This window comes from Miniopterus schreibersii (assembly GCF_964146895.1).
Source record: "Miniopterus schreibersii genome assembly, chromosome: 13".
Lineage (NCBI taxonomy): Eukaryota > Metazoa > Chordata > Mammalia > Chiroptera > Miniopteridae > Miniopterus > Miniopterus schreibersii.
The window spans coordinates 14675289-14697284 of record NC_138113.1 but is presented as its reverse complement, the minus strand read 5'-3'; the positions used below and the strand labels follow the sequence as shown (position 1 = coordinate 14697284).

General features: G+C 34.3%; 1 protein-coding gene across 9 annotated transcripts in view; it reads right to left on the bottom strand.

The window, feature by feature from the left end:
• BIRC6 (baculoviral IAP repeat containing 6) overlaps positions 1–21996 on the bottom strand; it is a 154532-nt gene that overhangs the window by 4983 nt on the left and 127553 nt on the right. For all 9 annotated transcript variants that reach the window (XM_081156170.1, XM_081156172.1, XM_081156177.1 and 6 more), the window contains exons 64-71: positions 21776–21940; positions 20408–20576; positions 17797–18007; positions 6177–6322; positions 5466–5576; positions 4459–4676; positions 2797–2958; positions 576–653 (exon numbers count right to left, since the gene is read on the bottom strand). In XM_081156170.1, coding sequence (XP_081012296.1) covers positions 576–653; positions 2797–2958; positions 4459–4676; positions 5466–5576; positions 6177–6322; positions 17797–18007; positions 20408–20576; positions 21776–21940 — 1260 coding nt within the window. The remainder of the gene's footprint in view (positions 1–575; positions 654–2796; positions 2959–4458; positions 4677–5465; positions 5577–6176; positions 6323–17796; positions 18008–20407; positions 20577–21775; positions 21941–21996) is intronic.

The window sequence follows — 21996 nt, the reverse complement described above, 5'->3', positions numbered from 1 at the left end:
CTTACTTTCTCATTTCTTTGCTAGGATTCTGACCTATTAAGTATCAGCAAAAAACACTGGATGGGATATTATATAACATTTTATTTTATGTGCTCAAATGGTTTGTGGAAATTAACTTAGAAAATTTGAGACAGTACTTCTAAGCCTCAAATGAACCCCATTCTTCACTAGATTACACAAGACCTAGATCATAGAAATATGTAATACTAGTAGTTTATTAAAGTCTACTCACACGAGTTCAAGCCCCATAGTGACTGGGAGATGGGATAATCTGGCTTATCTTGTTGCATCACAGTATGCTTTAAAGGCAACTGAGGGATTTTTTAAAAGGCAATTTTGACAAAATGCAAATTCTGTCTTATTGTCCTAACTTAAGATTCTAAACTCCAGGTAAGATGAGACGCCACTGTACTAACTGCTCACCTAGAAGCTATTTAATATTTAATTCCTATTTCCTATAAATCTGTCTTTTTCTTGTTTGGTTTACTATGTTTATTCTCAGTCACTAAAATAATTTTTTCAAACATAAGTAGTTCTGCATTTTCTAAGTGAAACTGTCAGAGAAATTTGTTTACTTGCAAAAAGCTCGAGGTCTGAGGATTCCACTTCTCTTCTGGCCTGCCATGCCACGTATTTAAGATGCTTAAACAAACCTGAGGAAAAAGGAGAAGAGCACAGACAGCTTTAAGGAGAGCTTTTTAAAAGCAACCTGGTGCAACTAAAAGTAAAAATGAAATGCTATTATGTCAAAGTATCTCAGTTTTATGTCCCCAATCTAAACCCTAAGGGCCAGTTTGTTAAAACAAATTAGCGTCTTCGGGTATGATCCAAATCTGTGTGATGTTACAATTTTGTCATAAGGAAAAATGTATCAGGACCTACTACTCTACTACACATTAATACAAATAAATTTTTAAATAAAAAATAACTTCCAAATAAAACAAAACATCAGTGAGAAAAAGTGGTACTATTTTTCATTTTTAAAAATCTCTTTCAAAACTTGACAAATTTTGAAAATTGGGCATAACTTAATAGACCCTGACTTCACATCTGCCTCTGCATTCAATCTCCTGCAACAGTCTCTCTATTGTTTTTGTTGAAGTATATGGATAACATCTGGCCTCACATAAACATGAATTTGGAAAGGGGGGGACTTCACAGATCCCATGAAGGGGTCTTGAGAGTTCAACTTCAAGATATATACTTTTTCATTCAGATAGCAAGAATGAACTCAAATTATCTGCCAAACACAGTTCAATAGGTCACTTTGGGGGGGAAAAAGAACCAGGGACATTTTATCCCTTCTTATAAACTAACAGTTTCATATAACGGGTAACAGATTTGGAAAATAAGCAGTTCTTAAGAAAGCAGAGTAGTCCGTCAGCCTGCTATTCTCTCAATGCTCTGTGAAAGCAATAATGCAAAATTCATTCATTCATTGACAGGTAAATTCATTAATAATTTTAAAAGACTGTGTATTATTATTTAAAGTACTGTCAGACACACTATCCCATTTGATATCTAGAGCATCCCTGTGACTACCAATGGCAAGTACTCTTATCCCTACAGATCTAGAACCCAAGGTTAAATGTTGTTACCAGTTTGTAATAGAAAAAACTATATAATTCAGGATACTGGACTCTCAAGCCCTTACCCTTTTCTCTATACCACTAAATCTTAAGAAAGTTATTTCTTAAATAAATTTTAACATATTACACTTAAACTCTATTCAGGTTCTAGTCTCTCTCTTGAGTAAAGTCAGCCTTGCTATTTCCTCTTCTCTGCTCAGCTATATAGGACCTGTTCTTTGCTTTCCCAAAGGAGGTAGGTCTATGTGTGGTTAAATCTCCTGCAATAAACACAAAAAACAAAATCCAGTTTTATGGCATGCGCTTATGATGAACACAAAATGAAACCTGTAAGCCCAGATCTAGGGCAGGCTGCACCTTTTGAAAATAGGAAGGCAAACCAAGGGAAAACTTGGGTCATCTTTAATATACCAATCAATTTCAAGTACTTGCTGTTTTCACATCATCAAAGTAGAGTCCGCAATGAAGTCTACAAATTTTTTCTAACCTTCTAGTGATTTTCAAACATTAAATACTCTCAGCATAGAATTTACTGGTGAAATTTCATCCAACTGTCCAAAATTACTTGAAAAATGATGAGTGTTCTTTTGAATCAAATTTTAGAAGATTTACGGTCATATGAAATAATTTTTATTATACCCATTTGCCAACTTTGGGGGGGGGGCTGGTGATAGGAATGCATTTTCCTATTTATAAAAAAATATAAAACATTTTAACATAAATTAAAGTTCACAATTATTTCTATCATAAAAAAATTGGATAGTTATGATAGCAAAAGTAAGTTATTATATATAAAAAAGGAATATAGATGATAACACCAGGCTTTTACCATACATCTACCTTCAGATACTTGTGAAAAGATAACTGGAATTGGAGCTACGGAAAGTAAAGTGAGAGGCAAAGACAGACATCTGGCTCTACTATCTCCAGATTAGAGAAAGCTCTCAACTGGCCAAGGAACGTGTTAAATAAGTTAGTCCCTCAGTAACTTAAGATGGTAAGTGCTTCTTAACACTGCGTGTTTCTGTGCCTTTCGGTTCCTTCTCTCTCATTCCTAAAGCTAATCTTTGCACATAGGGTAGAGAAGCCTGAAGAAAGCTATGTACTCCAGAAATAAGATAACTAAAACAAAATTTTTGTTCAAATTACAAAGAACCTTTGGTCACAACACTCTGGCACTAGAAACAGAAGATTGTAATTACATTACCTTGCCATCATTATAAAGGTTTGGATTGAATCGCACACTATGACCACCAGTTGTTTCTAGATTCACAAGAGGGGGTGAACTGGGATAATCTTGAGGAAAATATACATCAAACTCAAAGCAGCCATTTGCGTAAGGGGTATCCGCTGGACCAGTTATCAGAACCTAGTATGCATATACAAACACACAAAAGTCTATGTTACTGTTCAACACTGCTATGTAGAAAAACACAATCCAACATGAAATAAGAACAGCCTACTGCTGACATCCTATATAACCATCTCTAGTAGAATTTGTTAAAAATGAGTACAGGATTAGGACTTGGGTTTAGAATAGGATAAAATTATTTGCTTACTTATTAAGTTACTTTTTTCCTGAGAGCTTTCCTTCATAACATTCTCTGTAGCATTTTCAACAATTTGAGATTCTAGGTACATTCATTATCATATCTCAAAGGTATAAGGTTAATTTTTTGCTTTAAATCTTCAAATAAGTTAATGTTTTAAAAAAATAACTTACTTTTAGTATTTTCCTCTAGGAAGAGACAAGTAGATAGCAGAAATAGAAGTTCTCATGTGACAATTTATGACAAAAAGATTTTAAGAGAATAGTAGGTATTCCCTTAGGATTTTTGGTAGTGCAAAAAATAGCAGGGAACCCAACAGTGTCACAATTATTTAACAAATTTCGTTTGAGCCACTCAACGGATATTTACTGTGCAAGGCATAGAGCAGCAACACCTCTGGTTCTGAATAGCTGTGTGTGGAGGCAAGTGGCACTAGTCTCCATCTGTGATAACTTTGGCCTTTGCTTTGGGGCTCCTTTTGGGATCTTTTATGTTAGGTACAACTTACTGCTTAACAGAGACAAACTCAGGAGTCTGAATTATGTGATCTATTCAGTGATAACATACTTGCCTAGGCAATCATCCAGTAATCAGTTCTATTGTTTTTAACAAGAAACAGGTAAGAGTGTGGCCAAATAGGCAAGATCTATGAAATTTCTAGTTAAAAAATATCCAAAGGAACAAAAAAAACCAGCAAGCAAACAAAAGAGCTTCCCCAAATCAATGAGTCAATAGTTTCAGCAGAGTATCTTAGGAAGACTGAATATTTAACCTATGAATAAAATCATAAATGTAAAGAAAGCCTCCTCACCCCCTGTGCCAAATCTTTTTTTTTCTGTGCCAAATCTTTAAATCACCAGTGTTAAAACATAAAGATGCAAGTTATTTATTATTGTACTACCATTATTAAATTCATAGACCTTATCAATCTGTAAGTATATAAATTTCCTAGAAAAGAAAAGAAAAAATAATTTTTGAAGTCTGATAGTATAAAACATGAGAGAAGTATCTTTGATGACAAGGAAGAAATCCTGTAACCTTTCCTACTGACCAGCATTAAACCCTTTGATGCTATGCTATGAAACTATACTATGCACACAGCCTTTGCTCAAGGAAGGTATTTTAGTATTTTCTTCTAAATCTTTACTTTGAACAGCAGTCTCCTCCTCATACTCTGAACATTAGAAAAGGGCTCCTTTCACTGACCTCCAAAATGTTCAACAGAATTTTATTGAACTTATTAAAATTCATGATATATCTAGTGATTTGTATGACTATTTGAAGAGTCAGAGAGATTTGGAAAAAGTTGTTTTGTCTACCTTCATAATATCAAGTCGCTCCTCATCACAGCGCACAAACACACTAGATGATGATGAAAGAGGCAGTGAGGTTGAAAGTGTCACAGCTTCCTGGGCAAGGCGGCGGGCTCTGGCAGCACTATTTGCATCATTTGCATTTTTCACCTGAGACATGTAGTGGTAATTTACTTTAAAACTCAACTTCCCATCTTCATCTTCAGAAACCATCTCAAATGTATCTAAAAAGAGAGAGAAAATAAAAACTGAAAAAAAAAAAAAAAAAGAACCAGCATGCAGGACAGTTGTTAAAATGACAAAAATCACAAATAAATCACTAACTCTTCTTCCACTCAAAATGGAAAGAACTGCAATGTGGAAGTATAGTAAACTATAAACGTTCATGTAACACCTACTACTTCATGGGCAGAATATGTAATGGAAGCAAAAACAAGAAATGACTTTTAATCTACAGTGGGGACACGCTGGTAGATTATATCAAGTAGCTAAACAACAATGCAAAGTAGTAGATAATTTAGTCTTAAAATACATGATATAAACTATTTTTGCCAAAATAATTCAGAACAAGAAATTCCAGAAAGTACTATGTGTGACTACATTTTCCAAAGGTAAATCTCATGGAACTCTAAAATGGTAACAGTGACATACTTAGTTCAAAGACCTAGGTCTTGCCTTCTTCCAGGCCGGAATATACAGAAAGGGAGAGGTAAAGAAAGAAAACAACTTTTTGTCTGTTTGTTAGACATCTGGCTTTGTTTTTTTCTAGGTTCTACTGAATCATGATTTCCAAATATAACTATAAATATACCTATGAATTCCAAGAGATAAAAAGATGATAAAATTTTGTGTGTGTCTGTATATATACATGGGGGGGGGGGGGAGACACTATGAATAATTCATGGTACAAGCAAATTTTTAAATCTTTAATTTATCAGAACACATTTCAACAGCACTATTTAAAAATGTGAAATGAAATCTTAAAAAAAATGGAGATTAAAATTTCAACTTACCAAACTGTAATCTCTTCATAACAGCCACATATTTTTCTTCAAGTGATTTCAATACTGATAAAGGTTTGGGTTTCATAGCCACCTTCTTTGAATATTCACCTAGTTTTTTTTCTGTTAATTTTAGAAGATTAAAACAAAAAATGATTAAGTTCTAGATTTCAAATTTTGAATTCCAAAAAATTACCAAACTCTTTACAATCACCTTCCTATTATATACCATTTTTAAAATAATAAAAAATTCTTTCTATTTTATATACATAACTAATAGGGCTAAAAACCTCACCAACTTTAAAGCTCAAATTCTTGTAATGGTAATTAGGTTTCACCCACTCAGGCATGACAGCCGAAGTAAAATAGGTAATTCAGAATCATTTGTATCTTCTGTTGCTTTTATGAACATGAAAATGCCAATTTTAACCAAATTCTCACACATAGTTTTAACATGCTATCTTCTATCTAATACAATGGCATTTTTCCATTTCATGACTTTTAATGGGAGAAAAAATGTATGATGCATGCTCAGCCTACAAAATTTAGTGTTGGCAATCATACACAGTAGATAAATATTTTACAATTAAAGATTACTCATAATTAACTTGAAAACCTGACACAGAACAAAATTTTTAGGTAAATGAACACTATTAACATAGAGGAAAGAAAAAGGCAGTTTTCACTAAGTAATTACGTAGCATAAAAGAAGCATAGCCGTACCTTGGTTTGCTTGCCGCAAACTGGTAGTGGCTGCATAAACAATCTCTGCAGTCTTTTGGATATCTGGTACCAAAAGAGTAAGTCCTTCTGGTTCTTGATCAGAAGCATCTGGTTTTACTCCTGTTTTAGCATTTTCCCTTTTAGATCTAAAAGAAAAATTTTAATATGGAAAAAAAATGAAGGAAAATTAAGATTTTAGGACTGAAAAATAAACACCTCCATAAGTCAACAATAGTGGTTAAAAATCAAAATGATAGTGTACATTTCATTTGACATACACATGATATGTATCAGGGGTAGTTTAATTTAGATTTATTATTGCTTTTGAAGCTATAAGATAATGCCTAACTAGAATAAATGAAGTTTTGCGTAGGTTTTCCCTTCAAATGCAAAAACAAACAAAAGATAAACACTGTAGAAATGCCATACTGTAAAAAGACCCAGATACCTGATGTGTCCTTGAATTACACCTTCAAAAACATACTTACAGTAACAGTAAATACCTAGAAATAGAAAAATCACTTCTATATCTAAAAGTCACAGGTAACTGTCACGTCTTCTAAGATTTGGGAATCAAAGAACCATATATACTTTTAAATTTCACTCTCTCTATATTTCACTCAGAGTATATTAATATTCCAGGATGGGGGTAGGGGGAGAGATATTCCAGAGTAAACTATAGGTTCACTATTAATGTATCTTGGACATAATGTGCTTCTATATACCAAAACTTAATATAAACACTAAGTTCTAGGGCATAATCATTTACAAGATAATCCTGTTATCACCATTCAGGGTCTAAAATGTACCCAACCTTATATCAAACTGTATATCATAATAGGATGTGTTACGGCAAGGTTTCAGTGTGTAGGGCACCAAAATGTTTCTTTAAATTTTCTAGATGAATGTAGTAGTATTTTACTACAAGATTCATTGACAATAACAACTAAATATCAATTGCCTTTTTTCTATTTCAATTCTCAGCTCGTTATTCACAAATAAACGTCATTACACTATTGCTTAGATACAAAAGCATTTACATCTTTGTTAAATCATTATTAAATAATTTAAAACAAATGAAAATCACATGTAAATAAATGTGTTTAAAATATGTATGCAAAGGTATGATCTAAGCTACACATTATATTTCTAGTTGTATAACTACCAACAAAAGGACCTGACTACTAAATTAAAACAGTATTTCACAAAGTGGGCACGGAGCCTTAGAGAACTATAAATGACTAAGAGAAGGTAAAAGAGTCCTTAACAAAATAATTACTGTTATCTATGTACAAATGAACAGTTCTTTATCACAAAGACAAAAACCTGCTCAGAAAATAGGAGGTAAATTAAGAAGAGCCACTCAGTGGGTAGCAAGGGTAGACAGATCCAGTATTATTCATGTGTTCTGAATTGGCTCCCATGGTATCCACATATATTTGTAACCACAAGATACATCCTACCTCACATACTGTGTCACTGGGTTACTGTCTTTTCTCCTATGCTCTCTTCTCATCTTCCCTGACTTCTTGTAAGAAGTCAGAAAGAAAACATGGCGAATTTTCCTTTGCCACTCAGGAACCACTTCACAGATCACATACCGTATACTATTTTAGTCCATCAACTTCTGTGTGTGCAGGTGTATGTAAACATATATGTTTGCATATGTATGTGAGGAAAATACATAGTGAATGTTTTAAAATTGAAATATCATTTTTACTGCCAGAATCAAAGATAGTGCATCTTTTACAGCTATGAAATAAAGTTGAGACTATAGTTTAATAGTGAGTCTGAAAATTTTCTTACTAAAGATATGATTGTGGTAGACAAGTTCAAACAGTCTCAATTACTAATAGCTATTCACAATCAGATTCAAACACCAAGAGTCAAAAAAAGTAAGTTTAAATTGCTTGACAGAACCCCTTTGAATTTAAAAGGACTCTCTCCCCCCAATTACAAATAATTCCCTATCTTTATACCAGTGCTTAAAAAATTCTTAAGTAATAGGGCCACTGAACCATAACAGGAAAACAACAGTTTGAGAAAACAGAAGAGTCATGGTGATAGCTTTAAAAGATGGTTTCCTAAAAATCTATCATCAATCAGTTGACCCACTGAACTCTCAAATAAAGATTTCACTTAAAGAGACATATCTTACCAAGCAGAGAAGTAAGATCTGGGAGTAAAGCTTGTTTTCCAGAATTAAGGTATTTTCACCTTGAAGAAACAAGAACCTCTGGCATGGAGACTAAACTGTATCAATGCAATTTAGGGCAAGTTATCCTGGAAAACTACTGATTCTAAATTTCAAGCCCTATTCATGAATACCAATTTTCTAATTCATTTTGGAAAGATGCTTAGTAGGAGAAATCCCTATTCTTAAAATGGTACAAATAATTAGGATGGGAAATTCTATATTATGACTTTTTGACAACAAAATAAAACAATGAAAAAGTGCAAACATCCACAGAAGTTTAAAAAATATTTCTTACACCAAATGTGTAAGAAATAATCACATACATCTCATATTGAAGACAATGGTTCAATCATAAAGCTGATATATCTTAGACCTTTACAACCACGTTCTAATGAGAAATTTCTACATGAATAGTCTTTCTGTCAAAAACATACAGGGGGAAAAAGGAATACTCTCCAAAAGGAAAGCAGTTCAAATATATGAAGAACACGCACTACCTGCCTACTGATGACTACAACTAGTCATTGTCTGACATTGAACTACAGCCAATAGTCTCTTTTCTATAAAAGTTGCAGGTTACTGTCAACCCATATGTAGGCCCAGCTCATGAAAAAAGGCCATACCTTAGCTCACATCCTGAAGTCTGTGTGAAAAGCTATTTGAGTTCAAGGCACCTAGCTGGAAGTAGGTCTTTGAGACTGACAATGGATCCAACATGGTAAAAGCAATCAGCGACGGCCGCTACCATGGCATCCGCTGCTCTGTGCATACGTTGAATCTGGTTGTGATCACTGCCCTGAAGAAATACGAGGAATCAACTGAAGTTTCTACTATTGCACAGAATTACCTGCAAACATTTTCCACTAGGCTGTGAATTCCAACTAAACAGCTAACAAATTAAGCATATTTTTGCTCTGTGACATAATCTGAACTAGGATGTGAGCAAAATGGGCAAATCTTTCTCATGAAAACAAAAGGGGGAGGGGAAAAACCCTGTAACTCAACATTCAGTTATATTCAACTGTCTCTGCTAATACTATCACCCAAATTAAGTTGGATATTCTAGGACTAAATACAAAATATTAGAAGTATGTTCTTTTATCATCTCTCAACTGAAAACAGCATAATGTAGCTATTTCTTAGAACATTTAAAAAGACCACCACTTCAACCCCTGCACTCCTAATTCTAAAAGTCAAAACTTTCATGCAGTTGAAATACCATTTAAAAAGCAGAGCCATGTTGAAAAAGTAATATGGAGACCACGTCCTGAAACGTCCAGATTCAGACTATTAAGAATCAGCATTTTAGGGGAAGACTCTAAAACTACAGGAGAATGAAACTTCTACATTTACCTATGAAACAATGTGTCACATCACACTTCACAGTTCTAAAGCTCTTTGCTAGAAATTACATTTTAAAACAAATTAAAAGTAAGCAGAAAGATTTTTTTAAAATATTACTATGGACAATTATTTGCTTCTCATGTCTCCAGAAAACATGAAAATGATCACTGAAAGGCACCAGTAAATGGGGCAAAGACCTCTGTAAGATGAATGTTTTCTGTGATTCATTTAAATATTAGTTTTAAACTCTAGATTCCCTTTTGGTTTTGCTTAAGCTTTTTTCAAACAAAACTGTCACTTTTAGTTTTCAATATGGTTTAAAATCAAAGTTGAAAACAAAATCTTCCTTTTCTTGGGAAGCATTAATAAGCAGTATGAGGGAAGAAATATTCAAAAGAGAGGTATGAGAAGTCTTCAAAAATAAAACCTTAATTTCTAGATCAGATAAAAATATAATAACTTCTAGGTCAGATTAAACATCATAAGACACAATAAAAGTACTGGGTGCAATGGAGTTGCCTCAAATAACATACTTCTCCAAAGGGCAATCAAACTGAGGCAAGGATTTTAAAATAAATGTTGGCATTGCTATCTCCATCACCCAGTAAAAGATGGATGAACAACTGAACTTAAAAAGATATGGCCACAACAAATGCTTCTTGGCTAGGAAGTCAGGCCCTTTTCACTTTGTAGGTTTTACAAGGCAGGGGAAAAAGAGAAGAAACTAGGAAAAATTTTTCCAATGGAAACAAAGTAGGAGAACTGGAACGGAAATTCTTAACTGATTGAGCCCTAGATAACTAGCTTAAGGGAGTAAAAATAAGAGAGTTTGGTAGAAAATATGCCTTTGAAGAATTAGGTCAACTAATCTTATTGCTTAGTTAGATAAAAAGGAATTGGGCTTTTATTTCTACAAAAGAATCCTGTAATTTTAAAATATGATCAACATCTTTGCACCAGGAAAATGCTTCAAGATAGCCAAGGGCAATGGCAATAAAGAACACTTGGCTTTAAGTGTTCAATACCCAGAACACCTTACACTCAACACACTCATTTGTGTTGGGTCCTTATAACCATCTAAGACCATTTGATTGACAGCAAGTACCTCTTTCAAATTTTTGGTGAAACGATCAAATACTAAATATGATTACTTGCCTACTGGAGTCCATTACTTGCAACAGAAGATCAAAGGCAAAATAAATGCATTTTTTCCTGCACCAAGGAAGCTATGAAGTGTGACACTTAATCAAAAGTGAAACCAAACGACTACGGCTGTAGTCTGACTTCATCTTAAGATAGCACAGGTTGGAATGGCCAACAGAAGATGAATTTCACCAGGATGGTACGTAAAAGCTAAGGGGTCATATTGTCACAGTGTGATTATTTTGTGGAAAACAGATAAATTTTCACACTAGACCAGCAATTTTCAACCGGTATGCTGCAAGAATTTTTAAAGCATGCAATATCTGACTATTTAGTTAGGGGCACTGACCTATTTTCCTTTAGATTATCAAATAAAAAATGACAACAGCCAGTACAACAATATTTTTACGTTACATGTACAGTTAAGGTATGTTTGCAAATGCTCTAAGACTAATATACAAACTATATATGATGCCTGGTGGATACTGGAGTATCAGGGGGAACACAGAACACTCTGTAAAGTATGACTGCCTTGTGTACTATGCTGTACACTTGAAACTAATACAAAATAACATTCAATATAAACTGTAATTGGGGAAAAAAAAGACTAATATACAAACTTGTCATATATCGTTTAAAGATTTCCCCCAAAATGCTGATAATTATCTGTTTCAGACACAAGTTGGAAAGTGGTGAATGTAAAATTCTCTATTTTGAACTAATACACTTTTGCCTAGCCTTTTGTATTTCCAAAAGGAATGTTATCTCTGATTTACCTTAATCGAAATGCTCAGTAATAACCAGCTAACAGCAATATTAATTTGTCTACGTTAACTGTTAGACTCAATTAACTCTGCAGTTATTACTAATTGTGAATCTCAGAAGGATATAGAAGAGGTGCTGGATAGTAAAACCACAGAATCATGAGTAAAAGAATATTAAAACAGTGTCATCTTTAGGAAGCTCTTAATGCAATTTGTGTACAGTAAATATTTAATAACAGCCTAGGAACTGTCAACTTTTAAAAAACAGATGAAATCATAGCAAATCACTCCTAATTGCCACCTTACCATGTCAACAGGTTAATTTACCAGATAAGCCAGGAAAGATGAACATCATTAACAGGTTTATTCATTGAGTAATGCTCTGGCTTACACTAACTACCAACCCCATCATAGTACTGCAATTATTAGTCACCAAACTAATCCTCAACCATAAGAGATGATCATTTCATTATTAAGGTATAATTATAATGGAGGGAAATTAGAAATGCCTTAGAGTGTATTACTTCAGAAATTAAAATTCAGCTCTTTTCAGATATATGTGTACATTGATATATACATGTGCATATAATTATATATCGCATATATTACTATATTATATAGAATAGCAAAATCTCAGTGGTAATTACAGAACTAGAAGGCTTAAAAGGCATCCCATGGTGGTGTGCACTGTGCCAACTCAAGGTCCTTCTCTAAGCAGTCATTCTCATTGAAGCCTTTGGATGTATAGAAAGGTTGGTAATATGGTTACAATACTGACTCTATCTGGTTTAGTTCCCAGAAGAAGACCACCTAAAAGGGAGCACAGCGTGGACGCAGCACAACGAATACGTCCACACTCCTTCACCCAAAGATTACCTGACTTATCCTTTATTTAAAACACAAGTGCCCCACTGAAAGGCTAAAGGGTCATTTTCTTCTTTATAGAAATTATGACAGTCCACCTTCAGGGAAATATTCTGAAATGAGGTGGGTCTTAAAAAAAAAGAACAGCAGGGCAAACCAGGCTAGAAAGTGTTCTGGCTAGACGAGGGTCCAAAGAGGGCATGGGAAGCCGAGTACACAGGGAAGTGGAAAATAAAAAGGAAGAGAAACGTGTTAAGTTAAACTACAGCTCTGTTTCACAGAACTTTTAAGGTGATGATGAAAGCCGCAATACCACTCTCCATTGCAACAACACGTAAACACAAAACTAGGCTGGTTTTGGCTGTCGGCTAACTTTAGTTTCTCCCATTTAAGTACAGACTAGAGGGGAGGAGAGCTAATGGACATCTTCCCATTTCATCTTTTTCTATTTCGCTTATATCTGTAAAACACATTTACTGTTAGAGGACTTGTAGTATATTCTATTAAACAGTGTTTCCCGAAGTGTAAGAAGACATTGAGTAGTAATTAGCTACGCTATTGGACAACTGAACTATATTGTGAGAAAGCTAGTCCCTTTCCAATGAAAAGAAAGGTCTCAGTATACCTTTGGTATTTGCTAAATCATCTCTTTTAAACAGAAAACAGGTCTGGAGTCAGTCTAACTTTTTATTTTTGTTTATTCACTTTTACACTTATTTCTATTTATGGCAAATGATACTGGTTCTTCTGATATGGCAGTAGTTTGAAGTTTCTTCTTTAAATACAAGTGTTTTTCTTAAGTGTCAGTTAATCTAAAGAAAGATTTTAGCAATAGCATAGGTGGTGTAAGATCTGAAAGGTCTTCTTCATAAAAGGTGAGGATCTTGCCCTGATCAGAAATTTCTACCAAGAAAAATTTCCTGCAGTTTTCAATCATGAAAATTGTTTGGCTTATTTGATCAGATTAATAAAATCCCATTATTATATGAGTACTCTTTTTAGATTTAGATGAATTCTAAAATAATATAGATGAAAGTCTTCAGAAAAATTTTCATCTAAAACCTACTTTCCACATCTACAACTTTAGCTGGATAATAGCTTTAAGAAAATAGTTATCTATGAACATGTATGTAATCCCTGAGCCTTAAAATAGTCTCCGCTAAAGACCCTGAGGCTCTGGTAAGCCAAAAGATGACAGTTTTCTATCAGATTTTCATAATATGACAGTAAAATAACCTAGTAGAATTAGTTTTGGAAAACTTCTGCCTGGGATGACAGACTTCAGGTCCTGTGTGTGAACAAAGGAAACCATGCTCCAAGACCCATCTCTGCTATGGCACTTGCACTCTACTGGAGATCCGCGGGGATAAATCTGCAGTTTCCAATATTAACATACGCAGAACAATGCAGTTAATAAGTGATTTAAAGCCTGATTTACATGATTGCTTTTTTAAGTCAAATGTCAGGAACACAGAATGTATATTTACTTAGGAACTAACTTTCTATTAAGTCCATAATACAAGAGCAAAAATGCTAATGACCTCAAATCCTCAGTCCCCAGCAATGGCAGGATGGGGAGGAAACATCTCTACTGCTGAGATGGAAGGGATGAAAATCTCTTCCAGGGCAGTTCAGTCTTGTTCCAGCTCCCACCCCAACCATTCAGCTACACTGCAAGACAGTCTCTACAAGGAAACCTGATCAATCTCTGCTGAAAACCTTTCAGTGGCTCATCACCACATGCAAGAGTAAGTAACTACATATGCCCCACTTCCTCTTCTAGCCCCTCCTTTCCTCTAGAGCCTCATCTCTTCCCCCCCTCCCGCCCCTCTGCACCCAGACACAGCAAACTAGTTTAGGCTTCCCTGAATCTGTGCTGCTCTGTTACTGCTAACATGTTTCCCGCAGCCCATATACCAGCCCCTGCTAGTTCCTACTTAATCTTCAGGCCTCCAAATCTGGGTTGATTCTCCAGTACTGTCTTCTACTACTAATATACCACAGACTGTGTTATTAAAACTGTCTAGTTATTATTTCCATCATTTATCACTCCCTCAGAAAAAGGATGCAATTTTCTTGTTATGCTCCTATAAGCATTCAATAAATATCTATTAAGTGAATAAATCAGTCATGCTCTTGTAACCTGGCCAGATCTCACCTATCTAATTATAATCACAAATTTCTAATGCACAAACTAGCTAAAAGCAAGATGCCTGACCTGCCTTTACAGCTTCTCTTTCCTCTTACAGAGGTTTCAGGGTGGGGGAGAGTCCATAGCCTTCATTCTTTGAATCCTGAGATCCAGATTAGCTGAGTTTAGACAATGGCCTCAATATAGGATAATCTCAATTAGGCTATTCCCACCAGCAAAAATAAACTTCCTCTCAGATAACCAAAGAGTTAAAAATATATAAAACTTCATTTGAAGCAAAATATAAAAAATAAAAAACAATTGCATGCCTTTTGTGCATACTTGGTTAAAAAAAAAAAAGGAACAAATGAAAAGTTAACAGAGGAAGAACCTAAGGCAGTAAGGTATATAAACATAACTAGTAAACTAGTACTTGCTTTGACTTACTTTAGAAAAATCCTGATACTAAATAGATGTACTTTATTCACCCTTACATTTCATATTAAAAGTGCAAAGACAAAAATAATGTAAAACTCTTCTAAGTTGGGGTACACCTACACTTTATTTTTAAACCATAACTTCAAACCCTGATAAAGCACTAAAGCATAGCCTCTAAGTGATATATAAACAGGACATACTTGCATTGACAACTCTGAGTATCCTGGGTTTTTTGAAAATTACAGATGGAAATGGGGTAGATGGGTGGGGTGAGGGGAAAGCTTTGCACTTTGAATCAGTGCTAAAATTGAACTTAGGCCACCCTGGCCGGTGTGGCTCAGTTGGTTGGTCATCCTGTGCACTGAAAGGTTGCCAGTTCAATTCCCCGTCGGGGAACATGCCCAAGGTTGTAGGCTCAATCCTGGGTAGGGGGTGTGCAAAAGGCAGCTGCTCTCACACTGATGTTCCTCTTCCTCTCCTTCATCTCTCTAAAATTCGATTAAAAAAATAACTGAACTTAGACCAATTTCTCCATGTATAAGCGGTCTAGGAAGCTGGACTATACTGTTCACTTGATTTCAGCTCTATTATAACGAAAATATGAAAAAAATCTATCTTTAGTCTTGACACGCTGGAAAAGAACAGATTTTACCCTCTCTCTGTAAGGTGGAAAATGAATTCTCAATGTGCCAATACCTTAAAAGGAAAGTAGGGGTGTTGTATCATTGTATCATGTATGTCTTTGCTGGTTTCTTTTCCTAACAGAAGCTGTATAAGAGATATAAGTGATTTAGACTAAGAACCATATTCAAATTCTAATACAGAAGTCACTAGTAGTATTCCTTCATCAGTAAAAAAAACCTATTATTAGAAATAGTTACTGTGCAGAGTCACCTTAAAGAAAAAAATAACAAATGAGCTCATGCATGAACAGTCATGATCTTTACACGTTTTGTTGGTACAAAAGAGTTTAAAGTGTCATTTTTCATGTTGAAGGAAAGAATGTGAAGAATAATTTTTTCCAGGTAACCAAGTAGAAAAATAAAGAGCTCCAGTTAAATGAAATTCATTTATCCTCTATCTGAAATTAAATTTTTATAGTAAATAATTAATACATTTGTACTGAAGTCAAGTTTACTTTAAAAAAATTATACCACAATATGTTATTTGAACAGAAAATACATTAAGGAAAACAACCAAAAAGGAACACTTGATGCAAAAATTCCATTCACTGCAAAAAGCATCTTCTATAATTACCTTAGAACTCAATACACTGGAACCACATTTTTGCAAGATCAAATAGAAATTATAGCATAGGGAAATACACAATATAAAGACAGTTATTATTATTTTAATGGCCTTATTTTGACATTTATAACACAAACCTGTGATTTTTTTTTAACCAGAGGTAATTATAACAATAGCCCAAGTCTTTAAACAATTTTTAACCCAAGAAATAAAATACTCCAGAGGGAAAAACACACTCAAAGTTTCATAAATCCTCAATTTTCTGTAATAAAGTACTACAATACATCTCAAAATAAAGAAACATAAGGTACATAAACACAGAACAAAATTCCTCCTAAAAATACACAGGGCAATTTCAAAGCTCTGTGTATTTTATATTAATTGCTCTGCTAAAAACTACATGTTTTGCCCAGCTGGGCGTGGCTCAGCGTTTGAGCATCGACCTAGGATCCAGGAGATCGCGGTTCAATTCCCAGTCAGGGCATATGCCCGGAGTGCGGGCTCGATCCTCAGTTCCAGGGTATGCAAGAGGCAGCCAATCAATGACTCTCTCATCATTGTTGTTTCTATCTCTCCCGCCCTCTCCCTTCCTCTCTCTGAAATCAATAAAGATATATTTTAAAAAGATAAAAAGAAAAGACCACCGACAAAAGAATAAACTTCCACTGGCAGGCAGTATAAATGCCTTAAAAATCTTAAGTAGGCCATCTATAAGTAAAACTAACAACCACTGAATGGATTCTGCCAAAACAAAAGGTTTACTAGGTTATTTTAAAAGAGTTTTTGATAACAGAACTCATCATCTGAATCTAGTGAGGTATAAACTTAAACCAAAGCTTCATTTAAAAATTCAACTTTCCGTGAAGATAAATACTTTATTGTAACTCCAAGAAATACTGAACCTCTGACTTCTAAAAAGGTTATAGAGTGAATTACAGCATATGTATCAAGATGAAACAGGAGTAACCCGTAATCCAGTAATTCCATGTCTATGAATCTACTCTGCAGATTTCTACAAGCCCCAAAACATGCGTGTCTGAGGTTGTGATAAACTGGAAATAACCCAAGTGTCCACTAACAGATGGTTATGTAAAATATAGCATCTATATATTATGCATAATTAGAAGTATTAAGAACAATGTCAGCAATATGTATTTACTCAATATTGAAGTCAAAGACACCTGACAACGAAAGGTGTCTTTGGCTTCAATATTGAGTGAAACTAGCATCTATCTATATAATAGGTAGAATGTGCCGTATTTAAGAAAAACTCTATACCCATAGCAATAATATCACATAGGGAGATGTTAGGTAAGCAGATGTAAATAAACATTCCCGAGTGTAGAATTTGGTGGATACTTTTTCTTTGAAGTTTTATATATTGCCTGGGCATATTTGTGTTTAATTAGCATATATTGTTTAGAAAACCCTCAAAGCGATATAAATAAAAAGACAGAGTCAAGGACAAGAAAAATGAATAAAGTATAGTACCTTAACCGGTTGGTGTAGGTATCAACACAGGTCTTCATTTTGGCTAATAATGTACCAACAGAAGTTTGACACTCTGACTGCTCTTCTTCCTCTTCACCATTCTCTGTAGAAAGGGGTAACAACAGGGGCACCATGGACGTACAAGAAGCAATGGCTCGGAGCAACTCCAGCAGAGCTCGATAGAGTGGCACATGTCTTGCCATGTCGAGAACTTAAGAAGGAAGAGGGGAAAAGCGTAAAATGAGAACAAGTACAATATAACAGTGAGCTCACAGCAATATAGCTTCTATTTGAATCTTAAGATTAATTGGTTGGTTGGCAAATGGACTGATACCGATGTTTATAAAGCACCAATATGCCAAGGTAGGGGAGGTTCAATCCCTGGTCAGGGCACATACAAGAAACGAATGCATAAAGGCACACACAAATAAGTGGAAAAACAAATCAATCTCTCCTTCTCTCTCAAATCAATAAAAATTTTAAAAATTTAAAAAACAAAACTATAAATATGGATATAAAGTTAAGTGCTATGTATTATGACTGCTCAATAATTTCTAACTATTTGTTTCTCAAGCATGTGTATCAAGCAAAATAACTATTTCCATAAATAATGATAAAATTATATATTTTTATTGGTAACAAACCAGTATCTTTGCATGTAACAGCACTAATACAATTTCTAAGCCCTCTTACTGCCCTGAGGCATAAAAAGATGGGTTTCCCATTGTACACTTATTTTTAAGTAACATTTTAGTAATAACTTTTGGATTTAAAGAATGATCATATTTAAATTAAGACATCTGTCATGACAAAATTAACTTTATTCTCAAATAGTAAAACTGAAATCTTGACTTTGTAAGGAGTATAACCAAAGAGAAGATATAATAACAACTTTAGACACACAAATCCAGTGTGAGGAAAATCAGAAGGTGTAACAAAGGTTGCAATAATGGATTTTGTGCTACTAGAGCTAGTTATGGAACTGCCAAACTAATACTTCGAAAATGAAAAAATTTTAATACAAGTGTATCATTTAGCTCAGACAACCAGCCAAATTAATAGATACTTCATAATGTTCCCAATAAAAAAAGTCTTGCCCGGCTGGGCGTGGCTCAGCGGTTAAGCGTCAACCTAGGATCCAGGCAATCAGGGTTCGATTCCCGGTCAGGGCACATGCCTGGGTTGCGGGCTGCAGCCAATCAATGACTCTCTCATCATTGATGTTTCCATCTCTCTCTCCCTCTCCTCTCTCTGAAATCAATAAAGATATATTTAAAAAAAAAAAAAGTCTTATGCTTGTTCTTTCATTTCTACATTCCTCTGTAACATATCATGTTCATTCTTTTCTCTTTTCCATGCTGACAAAATTCATTTATATCTCACCTTTGAATCTGAAAATATTTAAGTTTAATAATAGCCATATTACTGCTAATAAGCTAAACTTGGCCAAATGAATAAATTTTTTGGACTTCAATTTTCTCATTTGTTCCTTCCTGATTTGTAAATTAAAAGGGACTGAATTGGATAACTCTAATTTCCCTTTCACTCTGGGATGTATTTATATTTACCTCTATACTATGAAACTAGCACTAAAAAGATGTTAACACTTCAGGTAAAGGATTTTTAGCATGTTCCACAAAATCAATGGTAAGTGATTGAATGTGCTCAGTGGTGCTGTCCTTGAAAAACAGAAATATGTCATTTTCAAAAATGGAAGTGAGATGAGGTGAGGGTAAGGAACTCTAAAGTAACATTCTACATGTTAACTCACATTCATACATTTTTATGAACTTATTTCCAGCAAAGAAAGAGGATCACCATCTAGTGGCAAGTGGTGTTATCTGCAGGCTCACTAAATAATTTAGAATAATTGTGACAGTAACCTCAGAAAAATGATCCTTGTTTACAATGCAGCTTTCAGAATACATGGCAGACAAATGGAAGTCAGAATGTTGAAAGAGAGAAATTAAAATGAAATGAACACATCCTTTATGTGAGGATTTTCATATCTACCTAAGAAATCTCTCCTGAAAGCAATTACTTTCTCTCTTTAAGGCTTATCATTCGTTTTAAGAATACTGGAGATAAAATATCCTAATAAATACATAATTCACTTATTTGTTACAGTTACCTACTTTGACGCTATGGCTGCAAAGTTTGTTTTTTTATAATTTTTGTAACAACTCTCTTAATCTTATACAAATAGTTTATTGAATTAAAATTTTTGAAGAAATTTTTTAATTATATATTTTAAATTACTAAGTTTGTTACATACAGTTGTCCAACAGTTAAGTTATATTGCTAATTTCATGTTAATCCAATGTGCTAAAACCAAGTAAGAACACTAAGAGATCTTTGAGGTCTTTATTTTATTCTGTGTTCTAGGACAGGTGACTACATAGTATCAAATTAGCTTCCTCCCTCCCTTCAAAGAACTAAATATTTCCAGAAAAATTTTTAAAAAATAAATCCATCACATTCATTCCTACTTATATAGGAGGAGAACAAATATTTTAACTGAGCCTTATTATTTAAGCTGATAATGACAAAAAAGTAAACAAAAGTACTCACCAACAAAGATATCTTAGGGGAATATTAAAATGTGATTTACCTGAATCATTTCTTAAATAAGATGACATGGCTGGGATGAGGCAGGACTGACTGAGAAGCTCTAGAAGTACAGAAGGAAGAGCATTACTGTTCTGTCCTCTGCTCTCATGAGATGACTGAGCTTCTCCATTTATCGCACCACTCATAGGATTTATGTAACTTGCAAGAACCTAAAAAAGGTAAATAAAAAAAAATTTGCTGGATTTAAATTGGGTTTAAGCATCCCATACTTAAAAAGCAAATATTTTATGTTAGATATTCAGTCTGAATACCAAGAGTATATATTTTCAACTCAATCAATCTCTTGCACTATATGCTTTGAAATAAGACATTTTTCTTTAGACTTTCAAAAGAGAAGAATGTGTTTTGCATGAGGCACCATACAAAGTGGGACAAAAGTAGGTTTACAGTTGTTCATATAGAAAATACAATAATTAATAAATAATGCGCGGCCGGGCGTGGCTCAGCGGTTGAGCATCGACCTATGATCCAGGAGATCGGGGTTCAGTTCCCGGTTAGGGCACATTCCCGGGTAGCAGGCTCGATCCCCAGGAGGGGGTGTGCAGGAGGCAGCCAATCAATGATTCTCATCATTGATGTTTCTCTCTCTCTCCCTCTCCTTTCCTCTCTGAAATTAATACAGACATAAAAAAAATAATAACAACACAAGAGTAAACTCAGTTTCATGTACAATTATAAACCTACCCTGTATATGACCAGACACATAGAAGCAATCCACCTAAGAACACAAACTTAAATCCTTAGTAGCAACTCTGATATTATTTATTTTATTGAATAAATTTACTATACAGTTCGAGGGTGATGGAATCTTAGACTTTTATACTAAAATGACCCTTTCACTTTAGAATTGCAGAAAACAAATGCTCAAAGACTTGAGTGATTTTACTCATTTGATTGGTGTACCTCCCCTTCTCATTTCTGTGGCATTAAAGACTTTCTCTACTAGTTTAACTTCCCTGATTCTAGAAAAGTCATAGAACAGTGTGAGAAACAAAGATATATAAAAACATATAAATAAATAATATTGTTTTTTTAAGAGTCCAGATTCAGCACTTTAGATGAGAAGATTACTGGAAAAAGGTAAATTTTCCAGTTGTTGAATAATTTTATTCTTGTCACTTTCCTCCCAGTGAAGAAGTAATTGAGAGGGAAGAAATTTAGAGTTACAAGTAGGAAAAAGCAATCTTTGTCCATTGGTATCTTAAAAGAACTGAAAGCAGAATGCATAATGGGCTTCATAAAAGTTGCTGAAGATGAGTTCGATAGTCATCAATACTTGAAAAAATCAATAAAAGTACAAAAAATAATTTAACTATTATCAATAATAATATCAACTTTGCAAATGTACCTGCAGAAGACAGGTAACATGTTCCTCTTCCAGCCTCTGTTTAGTTAAGGCTTGTTCCACATCCCATCCAGAAGCTGTAGAGCCTGTCCCAAAGCCAGTCCCTTTGGCCCAATATAGTTGCTGTTCTTCTGTTGATGTAGGGTTATGAGAGCTTGATACCTGAGGCTTATAACAAAACATAAAAATGTATTACTATTTGGTTTTATTTATCCTCAAAAGTA